This window comes from Fukomys damarensis, unplaced genomic scaffold (genome assembly GCF_012274545.1).
Source record: "Fukomys damarensis isolate Sample0158 unplaced genomic scaffold, DMR_v1.0_HiC HiC_scaffold_19, whole genome shotgun sequence".
NCBI classification, from domain to species: Eukaryota; Metazoa; Chordata; class Mammalia; order Rodentia; family Bathyergidae; genus Fukomys; species Fukomys damarensis.
In genome coordinates this window covers 55714183-55737641 of record NW_022900931.1, presented here as the reverse complement: position 1 = coordinate 55737641, position 23459 = coordinate 55714183, and the positions used below count along the sequence as shown (strand labels likewise).

The following is a 23459-nucleotide window of genomic DNA, read 5'->3' as shown; positions in this document are numbered from 1 at the left end:
TCATTGGGTCTCTGTGGTAAGGTATCACTTCAGTCCTGAAGTAAGACTTTCCCTGGATATTAGTCTCTTTAATCAGGTCACTTGGTTGGTTCTGAAGTCTCTTGCCTTGTGTAGTAACATGGGCTGGGAGCAGGGTGTGCAGTTATGGGTCTTCCTAGCTTGGCCAGTGGATGAGTCCCAGATCCTCCTGATAGTCTTTAATTGAATACTTTTTTTTTTTTTTTTTTTTTTTTTTTTTGAGACAGAGTCTCACTATGTAGTTCAGACTAATCTGGAACTTACTATGTAGCCCACGCTGGTCTCAAACTTACAGTCATCCTCCTGCCTCAGCCTCCCAAGTGCTGGGATTACAGGTGTGCGCCACCATGCCCAGCTAAAATTGAATACATTTTGCTTTAGCTAAAACTCTATTTAGCTTTAATTTTTTTCTTTTTATTTAACCACAGATCAATAAATACTTTTTCACAAATGATATTTCAGAACTTTTGCTTGATACTTGGAACACAGTACTTAGAAGAGTCCCTACATGAATATGTTGAGTAGCAGCTACATATCTCATGTCCTTTATTTTCTCACCAGTTCGATCCTTTGGTACAGAAGACAGACCAACAGATCGTCCAATACCACCTCGAGATGAAGTCTTTGAATACATTATATTCCGTGGGAGTGATATTAAAGACCTCACTGTTTGTGAGCCACCAAAACCACAATGTTCTTTGCCTCAGGACCCAGCTATTGTTCAGGTAACTGACAGTAAATTTGTCTTGCAATGAGGTGTAAACTTTACACACAGCTAGCCCTGGCTGTTTTCTTTCCCAGTTTAGTGTTCATAAAGCTTACCAGTTTAAAGTTACCTAGATACTTAAAATTACCTGCATAATATTCTTATCTAGATTTCTCTCTTCAGGTCATAAATTGGGACTAAATAAGGTAAGCAATAGATGAAAAACTTAACTTATTTTATGATAAAATATCTTAACGTCACAGTGTTGCTATGGCCAACATTGTATTGAAATCTATAAGAAGTGCTCTTAAGGGTCTGAGATTTAGCTCAGTGTCCTCCCAAGTGCAAGGTCCTGAGTTCAATCCCCAGTACCAAAAAAAAAAAAAAAGAAGAAGTGCTCTTAAATGTACAGTCAGGCTGTATATGTGTGTCCTTATAATGCATGTGACTTTGGTACCATAATCTTTCTCTTTTACAAGTGAGGAAATTGAGATGGAGCCACTTTGAATGTATCCAAAGAATAAGGCTCCAGAATCTTAAGATCAGTGCTATTGCACTATGCAGATAATGGTTCATGTTACAATCTAGAATGATAGTAGCTACTCTTAAATAAAATTATTAGTTGGAATGGGGAGATACGTTGAATCACATTATGTATGATTTGCAGTGATAAAAAGCATAAGTAAAAAGATTTTAACAAAGGTAAGTTCTTAAATTTCCTAAATAAAAAACTCCATTGACAGAAAATAGAAATGCATGATGCCTGATCAGTTGCAAAGTGTGAGTTAAAGAGGATATCCATTACACGGAGTCCCCAACTGAACGAGTTCCATTCCAGGAGAACATTTGTAAGTCGGATTCAATCAAAAGTCCTAACACATGAGCCTTAGACACCTCTGACACAAATGTACAATATATGTTACTTTGTACTTCCTAGCAGTCTGCTCTACATCACCATTGCTTTTCCACTTGTTTCTGGACACCCTGGGCTCTGACTGAGCACTGTACTACTGTATACTACCGCACTGTACAGTAAGCACACAGCAGCACAACTATGACAGTATCCAGCAGACGAATGAGCTATTTCCAAGATCTGTTCACATGTAGGAATTAACATGAGGACATGTTGTAATGTGAGGTCCTTTTGTATTTTAAAAAGGGAGGGATAAAGTTAGGTACATTAATGTAGGTCTATAATCCCAGCACTGAGAGAGACTGAGGCAAAAGTTCACAACTCAAATGTTTCTAAGTCAGGGACCAGGGACTTACTATACAATGAATACTTACTTGTTCATTGGAAACATAAAGGCTCTTTGAATTTTGAATATAGCAACAGAAGCCTTTTCACATAGAAATACCTTATGTATATTTTTTGCTTGTTGGTTTTTCATTTTGTTTTTGTGTTTGTTATGCTTGCCTCAAACTCGAGATTCTCGGCCTCCTGAATAGTGGGATTTCAGGTGTGTGCCACCATCCCTGGCTCAAATAATACTTTTACTTGTGAGCATAGCTGATTAAAAGCTAGGCCCCTCCTATGGTTTTCTTTGTGTACTTTTTAAACCTTTTCACCTTGTTATAAATCTGTCAGTTGTACTAAAATGTGCTTGTTGGGTTTTTTTTTTTAAGCACTGTAATAATTTTAAATTGTTTTATATTAACTTTTCTTTTTTATGCGGTAAGTGATAAAATCTTAGTTTTCCACAAAATACCTTTTTTTTTTTTTTTTTTTTTGGTAGTAATACTATGGATTGAACCCAGAGCCTTGTGCATGCTAGACAAGTGCTCTACAACTCAGCTACATCACCGGCCCTTTTGTTTTGTTTTTGTTTTGTTTTGTTTTGTTTGTTTTTTGTTTATTTTTTGTTTTTTGAGACAGGGTCTCACTATGTAGTTAAGACTGACCTGGAACTCACTGTGTAGCCCAGGCTGGTCTCAAACTCACAGAGATCCTCCTGCCTCAGCCTCCCGAGTGCTGGGATTATAGATGTGCGCCACCACACCCGGCTATTTTTTATTTAGAAACAGGGTGTTAACTAAGTTGCCCAGGCTAGATTCAAACTTGTGATTCTTCTGCCTCATACACACACCACCTCCATTCCCCTATTCCCTGCCAAAAGACTGGGACAACAGGCTTTAGTCATCACACCTGGCCTATCCCTCCCTTTTTACTCTGTTCTTTTTGTTGTTGTTGTTTTGTTTTGTGGTACTGGAGATTGAATCCAGGAGTGCTTTACCAGTGAGTTACAGCCCTTGCCCTTTATTGGAGGTAAGTTCGCACTAAGTTTATATTCCCAGATAGGGAGCATAAGATCCCCTTGAGATTCTTCTGTCTCAGTCTCTCTCAGTGCTGGGATTACAGACCTACACTACTGTACCTAACTTTGTCCCTCCCAACAGTTTTTTTGTTTGTTTTTTATTTTATTTTTTTTTTTTGTAACTGGGGTGGGCTAGTCAAACTGGGGTCCTTGTGCTTGTGAGGCAGGCGGTGGTATCACTGAGCTAAATCCCCATCCCCTAAAGTTTTATTTTTGTAGAAGGAAATCTGAAGAAAATCCTGATGAATGTTAATCTCTTAGGTGGAAAAAGAGACATATTCTTAATGGAGATAGTTGGTGGCTACACCAAAGATTGGTGTTGTGTTATCTTATATCTCTTGATAATTTTCTGGGAATTAGTTATTTGCATATATATTAAGTATATTATTTGAATATATATTATTGAAGGAGAAGAACGTAGAGTGCACAAATCAAAATGGTACTGAATTTCTTAAAGGCGTCATAATCTTCAATTTGATTGTTTTATTCATTCAGCAGTATTTGAGTACCTGACATGTCCTTGGTATTAGCAGTAAACATAAGGTACCATATGTGGACTTTATACCAGTACCCTTTAATATATTTTATGTTTCTATCATGAAATACTTTACAGTAAGATAAGCAAAACATGTATGAATTAAAATATATTTGAGGTTTGGGCCAGAAATTTAGCTCAGTGGTTCTGCCACCTACCTCACAAGCGCAAGGACCTGAGTTTGATCCCCTGTAGTACCAAAAACAAAACAAACAAATTATAATATAATATAAATTATAATATTGAGGCTTAATAAATTAAGGTTTATATAAAGTGTTCCTCAGCCTACTGTAACTACATGTAAAAATGTAAATGGTTTAGTGTGGGGTGTGTTTATTTCCTTTTTTTTAATACAGTTTATTTTATCCCATTCTCCCCTGTAAGCCCCATCCCCTCCCTATGTACAAAAGCTTTGTTTCCATTTTTTCTCCTTCTATTTTCAATTTTTTTCCTGTCACTTCCTTCCTCTCTCCCTTCTGGGGCATGTTTATTTCTGCATTTAATAGTGTCCTCAAATGATTGAAAACAAAGGCAAAATCACAAGTTGCTTATTTGTCAGTATCAGACTAAAATCCATTATCACTGAATGTCATTTTTTCTTTAATTTACTTACTGAAGTAAACTTTTCATTTATTCATTTGTTCTTTCCTAAATCCACTATAGAACTCTTAACTCGGAGGAATTTATATTAGGAAAAAGTATTTGTAAATCACATTATGTATAATTGGCAAACACTGAAATCAGAATGTTGTTATACCTACTTTAAGTGATTGTAATTTATTTTGTTTCTAGTAATTAGTCTAATGCTCATTAGTTTTTTTTAAATCTGAATTTCTCTTTATTATACATATGTTTCTTAGAAAAATAACCCTTTGTTTTCTTCTTTCAGTCTTCATTAGGTTCATCTACTTCTTCATTCCAATCAGTGGGAGTGGGTTCCTATGGACCTTTTGGCAGGATGCCGACATACAGCCAGTTCAGTCCAAGTTCGCTGGTTGGGCAACAGTTTAGTGCTGTTGGTGTTGGTAGGTGGTGATCTTTTTTTTTTTTTTAATTTCCTTTTTATCACATAGGTATAGAAACTTACTATAAACTCTTAGCACATAGTCTTAGAAATGTTTGATGTCCCTTTTATTACCTTGTTTTAGGTTGTGAAGAATACATTGCCACACTGGACATGGTGGCACATTTCCTTTGATCCCAGCACTCAGGAGGCAGAAGCAGGAGGATCACCTAGTGTCCCTAGGCCAGACTGAGCTACATAGCGATACACTGTCTGAAAAAACCAAAAAACAAAGAACACATTGAGATGCATACCTACAATCCTAGTGCTCACTTGGGAGGCTGAGAAAGGAGGCTTGCTTCAAGTTTGAGGCCAGCCTAGTAAGACCCTGCCTCAAATAAACAGAAAAGGAATTAACTCATCGTGTTGGCACAAATCAAGCCTTCTTTTATCATTTTTAGTCATTATTCTAATTTTTAAAGGATAATTTAATGAATCAGAATTATACCATTGCTATTTATGGGAGGTTTTTTTCCCATTTAAATTTTTATATGCAAATGCTGTTCAGCTTAAAATGGGCTTACATCCTAATAAATACAAATTGGAAGTGAGGCGCAATGCATTTAATAAACGTAATACCCAACATAGGTTAGTTTGTTCCACCTTAAATGTACTCAGAATAATTACATTAGTTTATAGTTGGACAAAATCATCTAACACAAAATCTGTTTTATAGTAAAGTGTCAGTTAATTTCTTGCACACACAGATGGGCATTTGTAGGTGTCATATAAAAGCACGAAACAAATATCCAGAGTACACTGTAAAGTATGAGTGCACTCCTGTGATTAAATAGCTCACTGGGAGCTGCCCAGCATCACAGGAAGGTATGCCGCTTATGGCTAGCCTAGGGAAAGAAATTCAGAGTACAGTATGTACTGTTTTTATTTGTTTTTTGGGGTACCAGGGATCGAACTCGGGTCCCTGCACTTGTAAGGCAGTCAGTGGAACCACTGAGCTAAATCCCCAGCCCCTAAAATTCAGAGTACAGTATGTACTGAAAGAGTATGTTTTCATACTATCTTCAAGTCAAAAAATAGGTCAAACTGTCATAACTTGGATACCATCTTTATTACTATTACTGCGTAGTTAATAGTTTTATTTGCAGTTTTTTCACTATTTTAATATTCTTTTATAGAGGACTCTCTAAATATAAAAGATCAGCAACCCAACAAAATTGGGCAAGGAACTTAATTCACAGAAAAAGAAATAGAAATGATCCTTCAGCATATTGAAAAAGATGCTTTGAGCCAGGCGTGGTGGCACATGCCTGTAATCCTAGCACCTGGGAGGCCCACTGAGTTCGAGACCAGCCTGGGCTACATAGTGAGTTCCAGGTCAGTCTCAACTACATAGTGAGACTCTGTCTCAAAAAACAAAAAAAATAAAAATAAATAAAAATAAAAAGCCACAATAAGGGCTGGGGATTTGGCTCAGTGGTTTCACTGCTTCACAAGGGCAAGGTCCTGAGTTCGATCTGCCATACCCAAAAAAAAAAGCCACAATATTCTGAAGGGTGCTGTGAGAGGTTATTGTTGGTACTTACTGAGCTGCCTAGAGCATCAGCTTGGCTCGAGTGCATCTCCAGGGTAGTCTCAGTGGCATCCATTATTTAAAAATACTGTGTTGTGTTGTGTTGTGTTTGCACCGTTTTAGAGGAATATGAATAAATAGAATTCATTGAATTAGGAGTTGCTCAAAGAGGTGTTTCTTAAAGACCACATTAATTGAAGGAACTGGAACTGCCTACGTGGGAAATGAGTAGGTTGCAAGGAGCATGATCATAATCCTTGTTGTGTTGTGTTGTTTTTTGAGATTGGGTCTCTCTGTAGTCCAGACTGACCTCAAACTCATACAAGAATGCACCATCACATCCAGTTCATAATCATAATCTTTTTATATTTTTAAAGCAGAAGTATAAACTGCATAGGCTACACTGTTTGAAAGAAGGAAAGTGACAGCAGAGGTTGGTAGATAAGGGGAGGGCCTTAGAACTGAGGTTATTAATTGAAACTTTTATCTTGAGGACAGAAAAGGTCATTAGAGGGTCCTAAGTTCTGTAATGATGTAATTATATTTGTATTTTATAAAAATATATTCTAACTCTTAGATTGGGTTTAGATATTGGGGAACAGGGACTGTTGAATACAAAGAAAGCCTACATAGGTGAAACAAGTAAGACAAAAGCACAGTATATAAAAAATACCCAGGCGTAGTGGGCACACACCTATAACCTCAGCAGCCCAAGGCAGGACCATGAGAAACCCGAGGCCAGCCTGGACTACATGGACCCTATCAAAAAAACAAAAAAACTTTAAAAATGAATTTTTTAAAAGTAGATTGTCCATAAGTACTATAGAAACTTATGAGAAGATTAACACTGCCAAGTATAGAGAGAATGGGTCTCTTTGTAGGGATTTTATTACTTATATTACCCAACATTTTTGTGACTCCTTTAAGCTAAATGCAGTCCCACAGTTCTGTCATCAGGGAAAGCATTAATGCTGGAGTCATTATTATCTTTTGCCTCAGAAGTGATGACAAAATTTTTTTTAGAATATCTGTTTGCTGATTTGGCTATTTGTGAAGATACTTAGAATAATTTGAACTTAGTTTGGTTTAAAATGTACCATTTCTATTACTTTGCTGTCTGATATGTGTCCTTTGTGGCATCCACATAATGACATTACTGTGTGTTATAAAAATTGTTTGCATCCAAGGATGTCACATATTGGCTGCATACTGGCTTTCTCCCAGCATAGCTATACATTTCCCAAACTATTACTTGATACACTTTAATTTCCAGGGTTATTCATGTTTACAAGTTCTATAAGATGGTACAGGCAGACAGTAATAAATTGCTGCACTGTTTTATATAATTGAAGGTGAAAACATTAAAATTTTTTTATCATTAAAAAAACATCTCTTCAAGCTGGAAGCTCCTTGACATCCTTTGGAACAGAAACGTCGAACAGCAGTACCTTATCCCAAAGTAGTGCTGTTGGATCTGCCTTTACACAGGATACAAGATCTATAAAAACACAGTTATCTCAAGGTAAGCAGTTTTTTTTCTTTAGATATTTTTATTCTGAATTTTTATAATGGATTTTGTCTTTCTCAATGTAAGAGCTTTCATAGTTTGTAAATTGCATGTTTGATTTCTGGTGAATTCTTTAAAATTTTTCTTTCAATTGATATATTATTGAATTGACTTCCACTCTTTACACATTTTACAATTCTAAGATCATGAAACCAAACTGGTGAGCATTCCCTAAGTTTGACTTTGGTTTGCAAAGTGGTTATATAACTTGTAATATATCAGACCAGTCCCAGACTTAACTCTGTAAAGGAGCTATCCTGTATAAATTTGAAATGTCATCTGGAAAAATAAACTGTTCCACGACATCCTCCAAGAATGTAGAGTATTCATTCCCAGTATTTACCACCCACAACAGAATCAGCTGTAGTGCTTCTGAAAAATACAGATCTTGATACTACTATGTCAGAATCCTTGGGGCCTGGGGATTTGCATTTTTCTTTTGTTTGCTTGCTTTGTTTTTTTGAGACAGGGTCTCACCATGTAGTTGAGACTAACCTGGAACTCACTAGGTAGCCCATGCTGGTCTCAAACTCACAATGATCCTTCTGTCTCAGCCTCCGAAGTGCTGGGATTACAGGCGTGTGCCACCACACCCAGCTGGGGATTTGCATTTTAATAATCTTTGTAAAGAATCCTGTTTCAAAAAGAATCTGTTTCAGATTTTTAATTCTGTTTTCTATCTGCCAGTCTCATAACCTTGTATAGTCAAAAGTACCTATATCTTCTTTTAACCACCACAAAGTAGGTGTTGTTGGTTTATTGCTTTACATGAATATTTACTTCTTAAAATTTATTTGGTTGGTTATTTTTTGAGACACGGTCTTGCTATGCAATTTAGGCTGGTCTTGAACTTGCTATGTAGCCCATATTGGTCTTGAACCCATGTCAGTCCTCCTGCCTCAGCCTCCCACGTGCTGGGATTACAGGTGTGCACCACCATGCCCAGCAAGTTAGCCATCTTAACTGTAGCCAACATCAAACTTAATACTGAAGCTCCAGAAAAATTCTTATTAATATAAATAGAGATACCTGCTATCACTTCTACTCATTCTTTTTCTGGAATTTTTGGTTCTGTCAGTTACAAATGAAGTAAATTGGCATAAATATTTGAATTACCACTATTTACTAATTTTCTGCTTGGAATTGAGAATTCAGTGTAAAAAATAGTAAAGGACTTAAATTACAGGTAAAATGCAAAGTAAATATACAAAACTCAATAATGATTCTAAAACCTGTCCTGTCCTATGTAATAGAAATAAAAGGCTCACAAAGTAATGACAAACAAGAAATTATGAAGTGCATACGATATATAACAAGCTTCTGTGGAGAAAAATGCAAAATTTTAATAGACCTCATATACTGCAATTAAGGATTGTTCTTAGATAAAAGATTCAGGATCAAGAAGATATTACTTTGCATATTTATTAAATTTATTGTTCTTTTGAGCAGAAAGATTATCTTTAAATGTGGACATAGAATAGGACAATTTGAAAAATGTAAAAGTTTACCTGCTTGATAGTAAAATACACATATGTAAGATAAAAGCAGTACAGTAGTAAATTTAGAGATGAGTGGAACAAAATACAAAGTCAGAAACAGTTCCAAGTTTAAGTAAGAATTTAAGAGCTGGCAGGTGTAGCTGAGTAGTAGACTATTTGCCTAGCATTCATGACGTCCTAGGTTCCATCCCCAGTACACCTGCCCCTAAAAAAAGGTAGAGTGAAGTGTCAGATTTGTTAGTTGTTGTGGCACTTACATGTAACCTCACCTCCAGATGGCTAATGCAACAGGATCAGAAATTCAGTCCCAGCCTAGGCAATTTAACAAGACTCTGTCTCAAAATTTAAAAGGGCCAGGAGATGTGACTTTGTAGGCAGAGACCCTTTGTAGGTAAGGCCCTATTGTTTAATCCCCAGTGTCAGAGGAAAAAAAAGTTTAAAGGAAAGTTAGATATGTATTTACATAAGACTGTTGCAGATGACATCCGAGGAATATGCATTAAAATTTCACTAACTAGGGCCAGGGATTTACCTCAGTGGCACTACACCTGCCTCACAAGCCCAAGGTCCTGAGTTCAATCTTTGGTACCAAAAAAAACGCTATGTTAACTGCAGTTTAGCACCTATTGATCAGTCTTAGGGCCAGTGATTTAGCTCAGTGGTTCTGCCACCTGCTTTGCAAGTGCAAGGTCCTGAGTTCGGTCCCTGGTACCCAAAAAAAAGAAAGAAAGAAAAAGTTTCACAACTAAAAATTCTGAATTTCCCAAAATAAAACACATGGCATTTTCTTTAGCTGTGATAAGATTGTGAAAATAACTCAAGGGGATGTGTTTTTATAAAATAGCTTCTTGTTTTAATTCCTAATACTATGTCCACATCACCTATATTTCCCCACTTATAGCAGAATTGATATCATGATTAGTAGATTATAATAGAAAAAATTTAAATAGACAACAAATGAATTTGGTATTTGATTTGATTACCCCGTCCCATGTATTTCTGTAATAGTTTTTAGTTGCAAGATCTTTTCTCAAAAGACTCAATGAAGTAGTTTTAAAAGCTTCAAAGATTATTTAATGTAGTGTAGTAAAATTATAGCAACAGGCTTTAAAAACACTTAACAGATGAAAAAGGTAGGTGTGGTGACAGCTGCCTATTGTCCTAGCTACTCAGAATGTTGCTTGAGCCCAGAAGTCAGGGCTAGCCACCTGGGCGACATAGACCCTATCTCAAATAAGTAAATAAATAAAAATAATACATACATATGCATGTATAAAAGTGATTGTTTTCTTATAAACAAATAGCGTAAATCATCATCATTTCTCCTTATAATTTTTGATGGAAGTTATAGTGTTTCTATTACTGATAACTTAATTTTTAAATATTTTAATGGTAATTTAAATGCTTTGGCTAAAGTGTCCTAGCCATTAATGCCTATAAGTAATGATATGTGTTTGTAATTGCATACTTTAGATGAAGTATAAACATATAAACTTAGGGAGTATTACTAATTATCCCTGAAGTATCTGGGTGCACAGTAATCAGTATGTTATCAGCACTCACCAATTTACTGGTTTGAAGCCTGTGTGAATATGCACACACAGAAATATGTGGGAATATGTCTGCATAAAATGAGCATAATATTTAAGCAGAGCATTGTATTCTGTTACATTATTACGAGTGCTTCCTGGGCAGAGATTTACAGCCGTATTGTAGGGGCAGAAAAAACCATGATGAAATACTATATTATATTATTCAATTCAAACAGTGTGGTAACGCTCTGGCCTCACAAAAGGAAAAATAGAAGCTTAAGTACAGTGAAAAAAATGGAAACAAAATCTTTGTAAATAGGGAGGGGTGAAGAGATTGAAGGGAGGGCAGGGGAAGGGGGAAAAATAAGAATCAAGATATATTATGTAAAGGTACAAATCTCCAATGATGAATGTCAAGACATACCTAAAATGTACCAATGAAATTATTTTTTTTTAAATTGTTAACGTTCAAACCCCATATTAACCTATTACTTGCCAAGACATCCATACAATGGCAAGGAGTGAATATGGCTACTGTATAAGTATCTGAAGGGTTTTATTTGTTATTGGCCTTTTAGTTTTGATGTGTAATTACCCCAAAGATATTTAAAAACCACCTACCTTAGTTTCTTGTGCTATTACTTTCTTGTAATAGAACTTTGTTTGGAGCAGTATTGCTTAATGACCAGTCAACTAAGAATAATCAGATTTGAACTTTAGACTTATAAGTAGATTGACTCATTTTTGCTAAAGCTTTGAATTATTAGAAATAAAACTACGCTTTTTTTTTTTTTTAAGGGGCTAGATTATTTTTAAATTCCCGGTTAGAATAGTTTTCTTATCTTTTGGTTACATTTTAGGTCGTTCAAGCCCTCAGTTAGACCCTTTGAGAAAAAGTCCGACCATGGAGCAAGCAGTACAGACCGCCTCGGCCCACTTACCTGCTCCAGCACCTGTTGGGAGAAGGAGCCCTGTATCAAGCAGGCCTTTGCCATCCACCAGCCAAAAAGCAATAGAGAATCAAGAGCACAGGCGAGGTAGAACTTGAGCTATTTACTATTCCTTAATTAACTGATCAACATTTTCTGCTCATCTTATAAAGAGGATTTTGCTTTATATGAATAAGTCTAGGTTTAAACTGAATTTAATAGAATGTTCAAGCTTTCATATTTGACTTGAAGAGATGGGGGGTTGGTTTTGGGAATTGCGCCGGTTTTGTTTTGTGGGATTTTTTTCTTCCCATTCCTAACTTTAAAAATGTTTTTGGTTTTGCATCCTGAGTGTATTTGTCACTTTGTATGTCTCCTTCTATAGTTGAAGTACACAAAGTTTCAAGGCCAGAAAATGAGCAACTCAGAAATGATAGCAAGAGACAAATAGGTAAGTCACTTGAATCTGAAAGTCATATTCTTTGCTTCTCAATAGAGAGCATTTTAAATGTGTAATACATAGAGGCCAGGGATTTAGCTCAGTGGTTTCACCTGCCTTGTAAGCACAAGGTCCCGAGTTTGATCCCCAGTACCAAAAAAAAAAAAAAGTGTAATACATGAGGACTAAAAACTTGAAAGGTAGGGCTACAAGTGTAATCCCAGCACTGTGGGCGGCTGAGGCAGAAGGATGGCAGATTGGAGCCCAGCCCAGGCAATTTAGGTACGCTGTCTCAAAATAAAAAGTGAAAAAGAGCTGGTGATGTAGCTTAGTGCTAATGCTCTGGGTTCCATCCCTGCTACCACAAAAACAACAAAACAAAAATACTAGTACTAGGGGTTTAGCTCAGTGGTAGAGTGTTCTGTTGTGTATGAGGCACCAGGTTCAATCCCTAGCACTGCAAAAACAAAAACAAACAAAAAAAACTGATGACATCTGAGTAAGGTGTGTAGTTCATTTGATTAATTCCTTGGTTTTGATAGTGTGCATTAGTTATATAGTATCTTACCATTGGGAAGCTGGGTAATGGGCTCAAATTTTTTTAACTTTTTTACAACTCATTATTTTCTTTGGGGGGAGTTTGAGTTTTTTGTTTGTTTTGTTTTTTGAGACAGGGTCTTGCTCTGTGATTCAGGCTGGCCTTGGACTCACTATGTAGTCCAGGCTGGCCTCGAAATCATGGCAGTCCTCTGACCTCAGCCTCCCAAAATGCTGAGATTACAGGTGTGCACCACCACACCTGGACAATAAAGGTTTTTTGGTGTTTGGCTGTGTGTCAGTGCATGTGTACATGTTGTCCTGGAGATTGAATCCAGAGCCTTTGGATTTAGCCTCAATTCCAGCCCTTGGTTTTTTGCTTTTTGGTTGTTTGTTGTTTGTTGTTGTTTGGTACTGGAGATCAAACTTGGGGTCTTGCAGTTGTGAGGTGGCACCAGTGAGCTTAAACCCTTGGGGTTTTTTTGTTTGTTTTTGTTTTGTGGTTGTTTGTTTTGTTTTGTTTTGTTCTTTGAGAGAGGGTCTCACTATGTAGTTGAGACTGACCTGGAACTCACTTTGTAGCCCAGGCTGGTCTTGAATTTGGGTCTCACTATGTAGTTGAGACTGACCTGGAACTCACTTTGTAGCCCAGGCTGGTCTTGAATTTACAGTGATCTTCCTGCCTCAGCCTCCCCAGTGCTGGGATTACAGGCATGCGCCACCACACCCAGATTTTTTTTTTATAAGTTTTTATATGTGCTGTGGCATGCAGAGTTTTTGCTTGATTTATATTTTACTTTTTTATTTTGAAAAAGAGCTCTTTCCTCAAAATAATTGCCATAATTTTATCATGTAAATTTTTAAATAATAAATAAAAATATCTTTCATTGCCCTTTAAAACTCACTGCCCTACCCTATCACCAAACTTCTTTAACTAAATATTCTTGCAGGTTTTTTTCTTAAGATATTACAGACATAAACATCTCTACTCAGAACTTTGGTTTGATTTGGTTTTGAGACAGAATCTTGCTTCATAGTTCAGGCTGGCCTGAAACTATGTAACCCAGGCTAGTCTCCAATTGTTGATCCCCCTGCTTCAGCCTCTCAAATGCTGGAATTTACAGGCATGTGCTGCCTACCTGGCCTCTTGGTGTTTTGCTGCACCTAGGGATGGAACCCAGACCTTCACATTTGCTAGGCAAATATTTTACCTCTAAGTGCTATAACCCCAGCTCCAGAATTTTATTTTTTTAAATATAAAATATCTTTATTTAAAATTTCTGGAAAATGAGTTACATGTAATTGGTGTACAGTATAATGGGAAAATCTCGAATTGCTAGACATACGGACTGAGTACAAGAAGTGAACCTGTAGTGGGCTCTGAGCATCTTGCCAGACTTCTATTTCTTCCCACGTGAAAAACTCACCTCTGATACTTACATGTCCAAATGTAGTATCATGTACTTTAGATCCTTTTTACACATTGTACCACATACATTTAAAAAATTAACATGCTGACAGGTGCTCCTTTTGGTACAAATTTTGGGAAACTAGGTTAATGCAATTAAAATACTATGAAGTGTTGTGTCAGGGCTTTGGCTGAGTGGCATCTTCCCACCTCGCAAGTGCAAGATTCTGAGTTCCATCCGTGATACCAGAAAAAAATATTAGGTGCTTATATTCTCAACAGCTGTGTGGTTTTGCTCCCCCAAAACTGGATTAATCTGCTTAAATATTTACTGTTATACAGAGACATCAAATCTCAAGGCATCACTTTACTCACCCACCTGTGGGACTCCTTGTTCAGAGGTACTCCTGGGTAGTGGGAACATGAGTTCCCTCCTGACAATTTCTTTATCTCTAACACAGGAGAAAAATACCTACCACAGAGTCAGTAAGGTAAATGCAAGGGAAACATTGCCCTGTCACCAGCAGCACCGCCTTGCTGCTCTAACTCCTGTAGCTGAGTATGAACACATTTCAGACTCACTCGCCTCGTGTTCAAATCTGTCATTAAAATGCTTTGTACAGTACCATAAAAATGTTCAAATCCTCAGAAATTTTCCTAATAGTTGATCTCTGGTTTGATCAAATCATTTTGTTTACTCTTTCAATATTTTCTCAGGTTTTTGATGTTGAAGGACATCCAGATCTTGCCTTGTTAACAGATTCACAACCCTTACAAAATTGTTCAAACCACTTGTAAACAGTCTTTCTGGTCACTGAGGCATTGCTATACACTAATTTTAACATTTCAAGTTTCTTCAGCAGTTTTTTGCAGTTTGAAACAATATTTCATGTTAACACATTGCTTATGATCCATTGTTTATGAGACTTTAAAAACACTCCTTCCTCTCAACCATGGCTCAGACTGCCCCAAGCAAGTTGAAAGGTGTCACACACTGTTACTAAGGTTCAGTATGCTCTTCTATTGAAGATCCCTGCCTTTTTGTTGGATGGCCAAATGCCATACCACAACATTCACTGTTTTTGTTTGTTTGTTTACCACACCAGGTACACTTAAGAATGTCTCTCCTCCCTAGAGGCACTTTCCCATTTTAATTATAGTGACAACCGGTGTCAGCTGAAATACCAGCACTAGTGCACCCCAGCTTCACAGGCTTGTACAGGCATTGTTCATGCTGCACTTGGAACTCCAAGCTGCTGATCTCCACATATGCACCAGACAAACTTTGGGGGCCCAAGATCAGCCCTGGTCCAGGTTCTTGCACCCACTGGCGAGGCCCGCCAGGAACCTGCTAAAATGTAGAAGTGGACACTCCCATCAACCTCCCAGTACAAAAAAAAAAAAAAAAAAAAAAAAGCCAGAATTTTATTTTTTTAAGACATGTCTCTGCTCCCTGGCGTACAGACAAGTCTCTTGGTAGTAAAGTTGAATATTTTAAACCCTGGTTATCTAAATTTAAATGTCTGGATATGCTTCTGTGGGCTTTTCTGGCTTGTTTTCTAAAACCCAGGAAGTTTGCCAAACCTCGGCAAATGGTGAACACAAACTTGTCTCTTTCCTTGTAGTCTCTTCTAATCTTTGTTGGCACAGTTATAATCATTAAATTCATACTGTTTTATGCTCTGCATTTTTTGCAGTTAACTTTTTTTTTCTTTCTTTCTTTCTTTCTTTCTTTCTTTTTTGAGACAGGGTCCCACTATGTAGTTGAGACTGCCCTGGAATTCACTGTGTAGCCCAGGCTGGTTTCAAACTTGCAGCCTGCCTCAGCCTCCCAAGTACTGGGATTACAAGCATGCCACGCCCGGCTTTTTCTTTTTAGAGATAGGGTCTTGCTATGTAGCTCAGGCTGGCCTTGAAAGCAATCCTGCCTCAGCCTCCCTAGTGCTAGGATTACAGGCGTGAGCCACCACAGCAGCTTTTTCACTTAATTTACATCAAATTCTATTTCATTTCTTATTTTTTTCTTTTCAATCTTCTTATGTTGGATATTTATGTTCCCCAGTTTTTGTTGTAAATTATCTTTTTTTTTTGGTACCGGGGATCAAACTAGGGTCCTTACGCTTGTAAGGCAGGCAGTGGAACCGCTGAGCTAAATCCCCAGCCATAACTTATCCTATTTTTGTATTTACCATATCTTATGTGACTGACTAAGATCCTGTTACTCTGTTTTGTAGAGAGACTGCATAAGTATGGGAGGGTTTGAGTATTGTAGAGTCAGAGGGAAAGTACAGAAGAAGTGTTTGGGACCAATGAGGGCTGGCCCTTCTTGTCTGTTTTTTGGAAATAACATCTCCAACCTTTGAATTTGTGCTCATAAACATTCATGTATTATTCTTATTGTAAATCTTGTTTCCTGTTATCCTTCCCATGAAAGGGTTTAAGTTTGAGAACCCACAATGTTCGTAGCACTTTGTAGGTTTGGAGAGTACAATAGTAAGGAGAACAAAGCCTTTGCTCTTGAGGAGCATATGTTAATCTGTGTAAAGGCTCCAAACTTGTTTGGTTGTATATTCTATTAAGAGTACATATATAAGTCTCGAACTCACAAATATAAATGTTTATCTTTTTATGTGTGCTACTTCATATATTACATTTTAATAGTTAATTCTCATATAAAAATACAAATACAGTAATGTATAGAAACTGTTAAGCATCTGTTACTGGCCATTTAGTATAACAACTACCATAACAACTTATGCCCTAAGTCAGCCTTTACATACTGAAAGCCTTTTGTATAAATTCTTTAATACATAGTTCCAGGTGCTCCTTCAACACCAAGGAGAGGACGAGGAGGTCATCGAGGTGGCCGGGGAAGGTTTGGAATTCGAAGAGATGGTCCAATGAAATTTGAGAAAGACTTTGACTTCGAAAGTGCAAATGCACAATTTAACAAAGAGGAGATTGACAGAGAATTTCATAATAAGCTTAAATTAAAAGGTAAGCTTTAATTTTTCTTAGAAAAATCTCATTTATCTATGAACGAAGGATGCTTTCTGGGTTGCGTATTTAATTTTATTTAATACAAATCTTGACTTTTATGGTGTTTGTTTTTCTTTAGAAGATAAACTTGAGAAACAAGAGAAACCTGTAAATGGTGAAGATAAGGGAGACTCTGGAGTTGATACCCAAAACAGTGAAGGAAATGCTGATGAAGAAGACCCACTTGGACCCAATTGCTATTATGACAAAACTAAATCCTTCTTTGATAATATTTCTTGTGATGATAATAGGTACTGCCTTTTAAGCTGGGTTTGTTTGTTTGTTTGTTTTTGTTTTGGTACCAGGGATCAAACTCAGGAGCTTGCACTTGTTGTGAAGCAGGAGCAGTGCCACTGAGCTAAGTCCCCAGCCCTAAGCTGTTCTTATGCTCTTAGAATATGAAGTATAAAACAGTTATTTCATATAAATTCACAAGGTTTAAAGAATATTTAGAGCAGGGCGTGGTGGCACACATCCGTAATCCCAGCACTTAGGAGACTGAGGCAGGATTGCTGTGAGTTGGAGACCAGCCTATACTACATAGTGAATTCAAGAAAAGTCTGAACTACCTACCAAGACCCTGTCTCAAAAAAAAAATTAAAAATAAAAAAAAAATAAAATAGCTAGTGACCACAGTAGGTTTTTTAATACTTTATTTTACAAAAAAAAAAAAAAGCAAAAAAAAAAAACTGCAGGTGTGGTGGTGCAGGCCTGTACTCTCAGCACTTGAGGCCAAGGCAGGACGATCACTGAGAGTTTGAGGCCAGCCTGGGCTATTTAGTGAGTTCAAGGTTAGCCTGAACTACGTAGCAAGAACTTGTCTCAAAACAACAACAAAAATACCATATAATTTTATTAGAGTTGCAGTCACATTTGGCTATTTATAAGACTTTCTCCTTTATATCTTTATACTGTAGTTCATTTGAAGCCAAGACCAAAAAAGGTAACATTTCTTTGAAGTTTATTGATACAATAAAACTGATGTATTGTAATAAATATGGGTCCAGAAAATTGTCGGTGGTTGTTCTGGTGCCACCTAGTGGCAGTTGTTTGCTTCAGTTTAAATGTGGAGAGGGACAATACTGCTGCGTCCTGCTCTTAAGGGGACGTTACCAAGGCTAGGTGGCAGCCGCAGTTCACACACTTGCTCAGTTCACTGGCATCAGTTCCAGGATTGGTCCAGGACCATAATAGAAACTCAGGGACCTACCCTCCATCTCCTAGCTTCTCTAAGACTGTTTTTCTGCTTGGCTTTACCTTTTCTACTGGGGCTTTACAAATTTCATTATATGTGGACTGGGGATATAGCTCAGTGGCACCACACCTGCCTGGCAAACATAAGGTTCTGAGTTGAATCCCTGGTGTGTGTGTGGGGGTCATTATATCTGAATTAATTACCATTATGTTGGAGCTTTTACTATTTATTGTATGCTTTGTTTTATTGACTATATTTGCAAGAAACTGATGTTAGTTATATTTCACCTGAAGTGTAGCAGACTTGTGGGAACATAACTAAACATATTCTATGAACAGATAAGATGGCTTTTTAAGTTTTTGTTTTTTAATTGAGTTTTTTTAGGGGCAGAGTTGGTTGGTTTTGTTTTTTCCCATTGCAGTGCTCTGTGTTGAATCCAGGGAGTGTATATTCTCCTCTCTTTTTTTATATTATTATTTTGAGACAGGACCTCACTAAGTTGCTCAGGCTGGACTTGAACTTGAGATCCTTCCTCCTCAGCCACCCAAGTAGCTTGGATGTTTATTTTAAATTGATCTTTAGGTATTAGCCTTAATTTAGGAACTGTGCTACTTATTTTTGCTGAAAAAATTCTTCTAAACAGGATATGCTAAAGGTGATCTGCTTTTATAATAGAGAACGGAGACCAACCTGGGCTGAAGAAAGGCGATTAAATGCTGAAACTTTTGGAATTCCACTTCGTCCAAACCGTGGCCGTGGAGGGTACAGAGGAGGCAGAGGAGGTCTTGGTTTCCGCGGTGGAAGAGGACGTGGTGGTGGCAGAGGTGGAACCTTTACTACTCCTCGGGGATTTCGTGGTGGATTCAGAGGAGGTCGTGGAGGAAGAGAGTTTGCAGATTTTGAATATAGGGTAAGTCTTTTATGCTTTGGCATTGACATTCAGTTTTATGAAACTAGTATGTTTTTATTTTGTGTGAATTATTTTGAGAGCATTAAAATAACTTCGTTAAAATTTTCCATGGAAAATATACCTAATTGCAATGTTTCTAGAATTTTTTATTTTTAGGGTTTTGTTTTTGGTTTTGGTCTTGCTCTGTAGTTGAGGCAGGCCTTGAACTTGAGGCAGTCCTTCTGCCTCAGCCTCCCAAGTTCTGGGATTACAGGCATGCACCACCACTCCTGGCAATGTTTCTATAATTTTAAGGATGGTGACTTCTTGGCTAAAGAGTCCGAAAACTTTTTGTATCTGTTCTTTGTTCTTTTAAACTTGAAGTAAGAGGTGGAGATGTGATTTTATTTTTTCCCCCCATTATTGGGGATTGAACCCAGAGCTTTCACATGGAGCTATAGCTATAACCCTTTTTAATTTTTATTTCGAGACAGGATCTTACTAATTTGTCCAGACTGGCCTTGAACTTGCCATCCTCCTGTCTCAGTCTTCCAAATAGTTGGGATTATGGGCATGTCCCATTGCACTCAGCCAAAAATGTAATGCTCTCTTTTCTCTTTGTCTTGTAGTGCCATAGTTTTAGATTTTATGGACTGATTGGCGGGGGGAGTCCCCCCCCCCACACACTTGTGAAGAGTCTGAGTTAGGGTCATTTCTTCTTGAAAAGAATGGTGTGGTTTTGGGGTTTTTTTTGCGGGGGTGGCTTTCTTCTCCTCCTGCTCCTCCTCCCTCCTCCGTTCTCTCTCCTCCTCCCTCCTCCTTCTTCTCCTTCCTCCTCCTCTTCCTCCTCTTCCTCTTCTAGACAGGGTCTCTTTATGCAGTTCAGGCTGACCTTGAACTCATTGTGCAGCCCTGGCTGCCCTTGAACTCAGAGATCCTCCTGCCTCAGTGTCCTGAGTGCTAGGATTACAGGCATGCACCACCACGCATGGCCAGGGGATTTTTTTGTAGAAGGCATAGGAAGGATCACTAAAAACATAGAGAAAGGGAACTATGTCACCTTTATTTTATATTGCAAAGTTTTTATACTTCTCACATCAGAAGAATATAGAAATCACATATTCCCAGAATGTAAAACAAGCCTTTACACCCCCTACCCCATACCAGGGATTGAACTCTGACCTTGCACTTGACAGGCAGCGGCTGGTACTACTGAGCTAAATCCCCAGCCCATAAGTCTTTACGTTTTAAGAGCAGTTAATATTTAGGGCCATGCATGGTGGTCACACGCCTATAATCCAAGCACTTGGGAGACTCTAGCAGGAAGATCACCACAAGCTCAAAGCCAGCTTGGGCTGCAAAGTGAGTTTAAAGCCAGTTTAAACTGTATAGCAAGACCCTGTCTCCCCACAAAAAACCAAACAAACAAAAACATTTAGTAATAGGACATTAAGGATCAAAATCCCCTTAAGAGGGGATAGCTAGAAGCAGAAAAACCTGCTGTCAGGAATTTCACCTGGTAGGAGAACAGTATTAGTGCCTTCTGGACCTGGTCCATTAGTTTTGATGCTTTTAGTATTGTTCCATGACAGCCAAGGCTTAAAAGTTAGCTTCAGATCATTACGCTTGATGGCCTGATACTTCTAACTTGCCATATTAGCTCAGTGAATCTGTCTTAGAAACTAGAGTGGCTTCTGCTTGTCGCTGTTTTTGTTTTTGAGGTTGCCATTGACCTCCTGAATGTGGAATTCAGTAGCTTTTCCACAAATATTTGCCTTTCACTCTGATCACCCACTCATCTCAGTGTCATTTTAATGTTTTTTGTTTTTTGGTGCTGGGGACTGAAGTCAGGATCTTGAGCTTGTGTGGCAGGCACAGTGCCACTGAGCTAAATCCCCAGCCCTATTCTTACTATTTTTAACCTTTTATTTAAGGCAGTGTAAAACATGCATTCCTCAACACAAACAAATACAAGCTGCTGCTTCATGATCTGCCTGCTTTTTCCGGGACAGAAGTGTGGTGTGGGCTCTTGTCGTTGTTACCAGTTGGACTGACCTTTCTTTGTGTGTGTGTGTGTGTGTGTGTGTGTGTGTGTGTGTGTGTGTGTGTGTGTGTGTTTGTTTTTTTTGAGAGAGGCTCTCTCTATGGGTGAGACAGTGTTTTGAGACAGGGTCTCACTATGTAGTTGAGACTGACCTGGAAGTCACTATGTAGCCCAGGCTGATCTCAACTCACTGCCATCCTCCTGCTTCAGCCTCCCCAGTGCTGGGATTACAGGCGTGCACCACCACGCCCTGCTAGACCTTTCTTTCGTTCACTGTGCTAAAGATAAGATACATGGACCTTCTTGCTCTTGCTTAGTGCCATGACTGCTCCTTTTTTTTTTTTTTTTGAGATAAGCTCTTGCTATGTAATTCAGACTAGCCTTGAACTCATGGCAGTCCTCCATCCTCAGCCTCCCAAGCGCTGGGTTTACAGGTATGTGCCGCCACACCTGGAGATCTCAGGCCCTTTTTAACCATTTCAGTTTGCTTTTCTTGTGAGCATGTGTTCCTTTGTATATAATTACATGTGTGTTCACTTGCTCAAGTACTCTCATTCTCCACTCTGCCCCTCTCTTTGGGATGGGGCAGATTTTGAGACAGGGGCTTAACTATGTAGTTGAGACTGGCCTTATAGTGATGATCTTCCTGCTTCAGCTTTCCAAGTCCTGAGGTTACTGCATGTACCACCGCCTGGTTTTCCCTTTCCCCTTTTGTGATCTCTTATATTCATAGCTTCTAATTGGTTTTTCAGAGCTTGGACCTTGTGTGTTTCTGCCCTATGTTCCTGGCTTTACTTGCTTTGTGTCTGCTGTCAACCTACCTTAGACTGACCTTACCATTTTCCCGCTCTTCAGTCATATCTAAACTTTGCCTTCTCACAGTATTCTGTGTTGCCTAGTGGTATACTTCTTAAGCCTTGGAGGTATAAATGATCATGATCCATCTCTACATCACTACATTCATTCCTTTAGATGTCCTTCCAGCTACAATGATAAACCTATAGGTCTTCAAAACTACATTCTCTGTTTACTCCACTTCATGTATACCAGTTATTGCTTAAAGACCTTAGGATAATTTCTTGAAGAATTATAGTAATAGTTGCTAGGGTAATCTCATTAGAGTTACTAAGCCCACGAGACTGTCAGCTTTGACATTTATGGAAAGATAATTGCATGCACAGTTTAATCTAAAATACACTTTTAACTGGACTGGGATTTAGCTCAGTGGCACCATGCCTGCCTCGCAAGCGCAAGGTCCTGAGTTTGATCCCCTGTATCACAATTAGTCAATCAGTAATACTTTTAAACTTCTAAAGATCATTAAATTCTCAGAGTTAGAAAACATCTGAGAGGTCTGACCTTGTGGGGCTGGAAGTGTATACCCTTCCCTAGGCCACCCCCCCCAAGAGTGCTCTAATTATTAAACTGTCACAGACACACACTTTGAATGGAGATCTCTTTCTTTTTGAGACAAGGTCTTGCTTTGTGGTTCAGGTGAGGCAATCCTGCCTCAGCCCTCCTGAGTGATGGGATTACAAGCATGTACCATCACATCTGGCATCTTTATTTTTAACCTTTTGGTTAAAATACCCCTTATAAATATATAGAATATGTATACTTTGTGATATTTTTCAGGTATTTGTAAATATAGCTGCCAAGTTTTCTTTTATATGGCTGGACTATTATGTCCCTTTCTCTGAACATCAAACCTTTGTTGACTTAGCACTGTGTGCATGCTACATGCACTAATTAATACATACCTTTTTGAGAGTCATTTTGAGCCTTTTTGTTAAAACTTATCATATATATTGCAGAATTCAAATGCGTTGTGGAGGTTAGCTGTAAGAGTCTTTATTCCCTGTATGTCTGATAGATAAGACCAAACTCTCCTTAAGTATTTTAAGGAAGACTCAGAGAACCCTGAAGCATTGTCCTGATGGTGAGAAGGCTCTCCTGTTACTTTGGACTTACTGTGTGAAAAGCACTTGATTATGTCCAGCTTTGTTTCACATTACCTCTTAGTCTACCTGATTAAAGCAAGTTAACTCACAGTCGTCTCTTAATACACTGCTTGATTCCCCTCTCCCTCTCCCCCTCCCCTCCCCCCTCCTGCTCTCTCTGCTGAGGATTAAACCTAGAGCTTCATTCACAATAAGCACATACTTTACCACTGAACTACACTACCAGGCTGTTTTGTTATTCCTTTGTTTTCT

At 38.1% G+C, this 23459-nt stretch overlaps 1 protein-coding gene across 2 annotated transcripts in view; it reads left to right on the top strand.

Moving 5' to 3' along the window:
• Nucleotides 1–542: 542 nt before the first annotated feature.
• The window catches only part of Lsm14a (LSM14A mRNA processing body assembly factor), a 27184-nt gene continuing 4267 nt past the window's right edge, over nucleotides 543–23459 (top strand). For both annotated transcript variants that reach the window (XM_010631815.1, XM_010631816.1), the window contains exons 1-8: nucleotides 543–743; nucleotides 4464–4599; nucleotides 7568–7690; nucleotides 11627–11803; nucleotides 12081–12146; nucleotides 16894–17076; nucleotides 17198–17369; nucleotides 18989–19223. In XM_010631815.1, coding sequence (XP_010630117.1) covers nucleotides 558–743; nucleotides 4464–4599; nucleotides 7568–7690; nucleotides 11627–11803; nucleotides 12081–12146; nucleotides 16894–17076; nucleotides 17198–17369; nucleotides 18989–19223 — 1278 coding nt within the window. In that variant the 5' untranslated portion in view covers nucleotides 543–557. The remainder of the gene's footprint in view (nucleotides 744–4463; nucleotides 4600–7567; nucleotides 7691–11626; nucleotides 11804–12080; nucleotides 12147–16893; nucleotides 17077–17197; nucleotides 17370–18988; nucleotides 19224–23459) is intronic.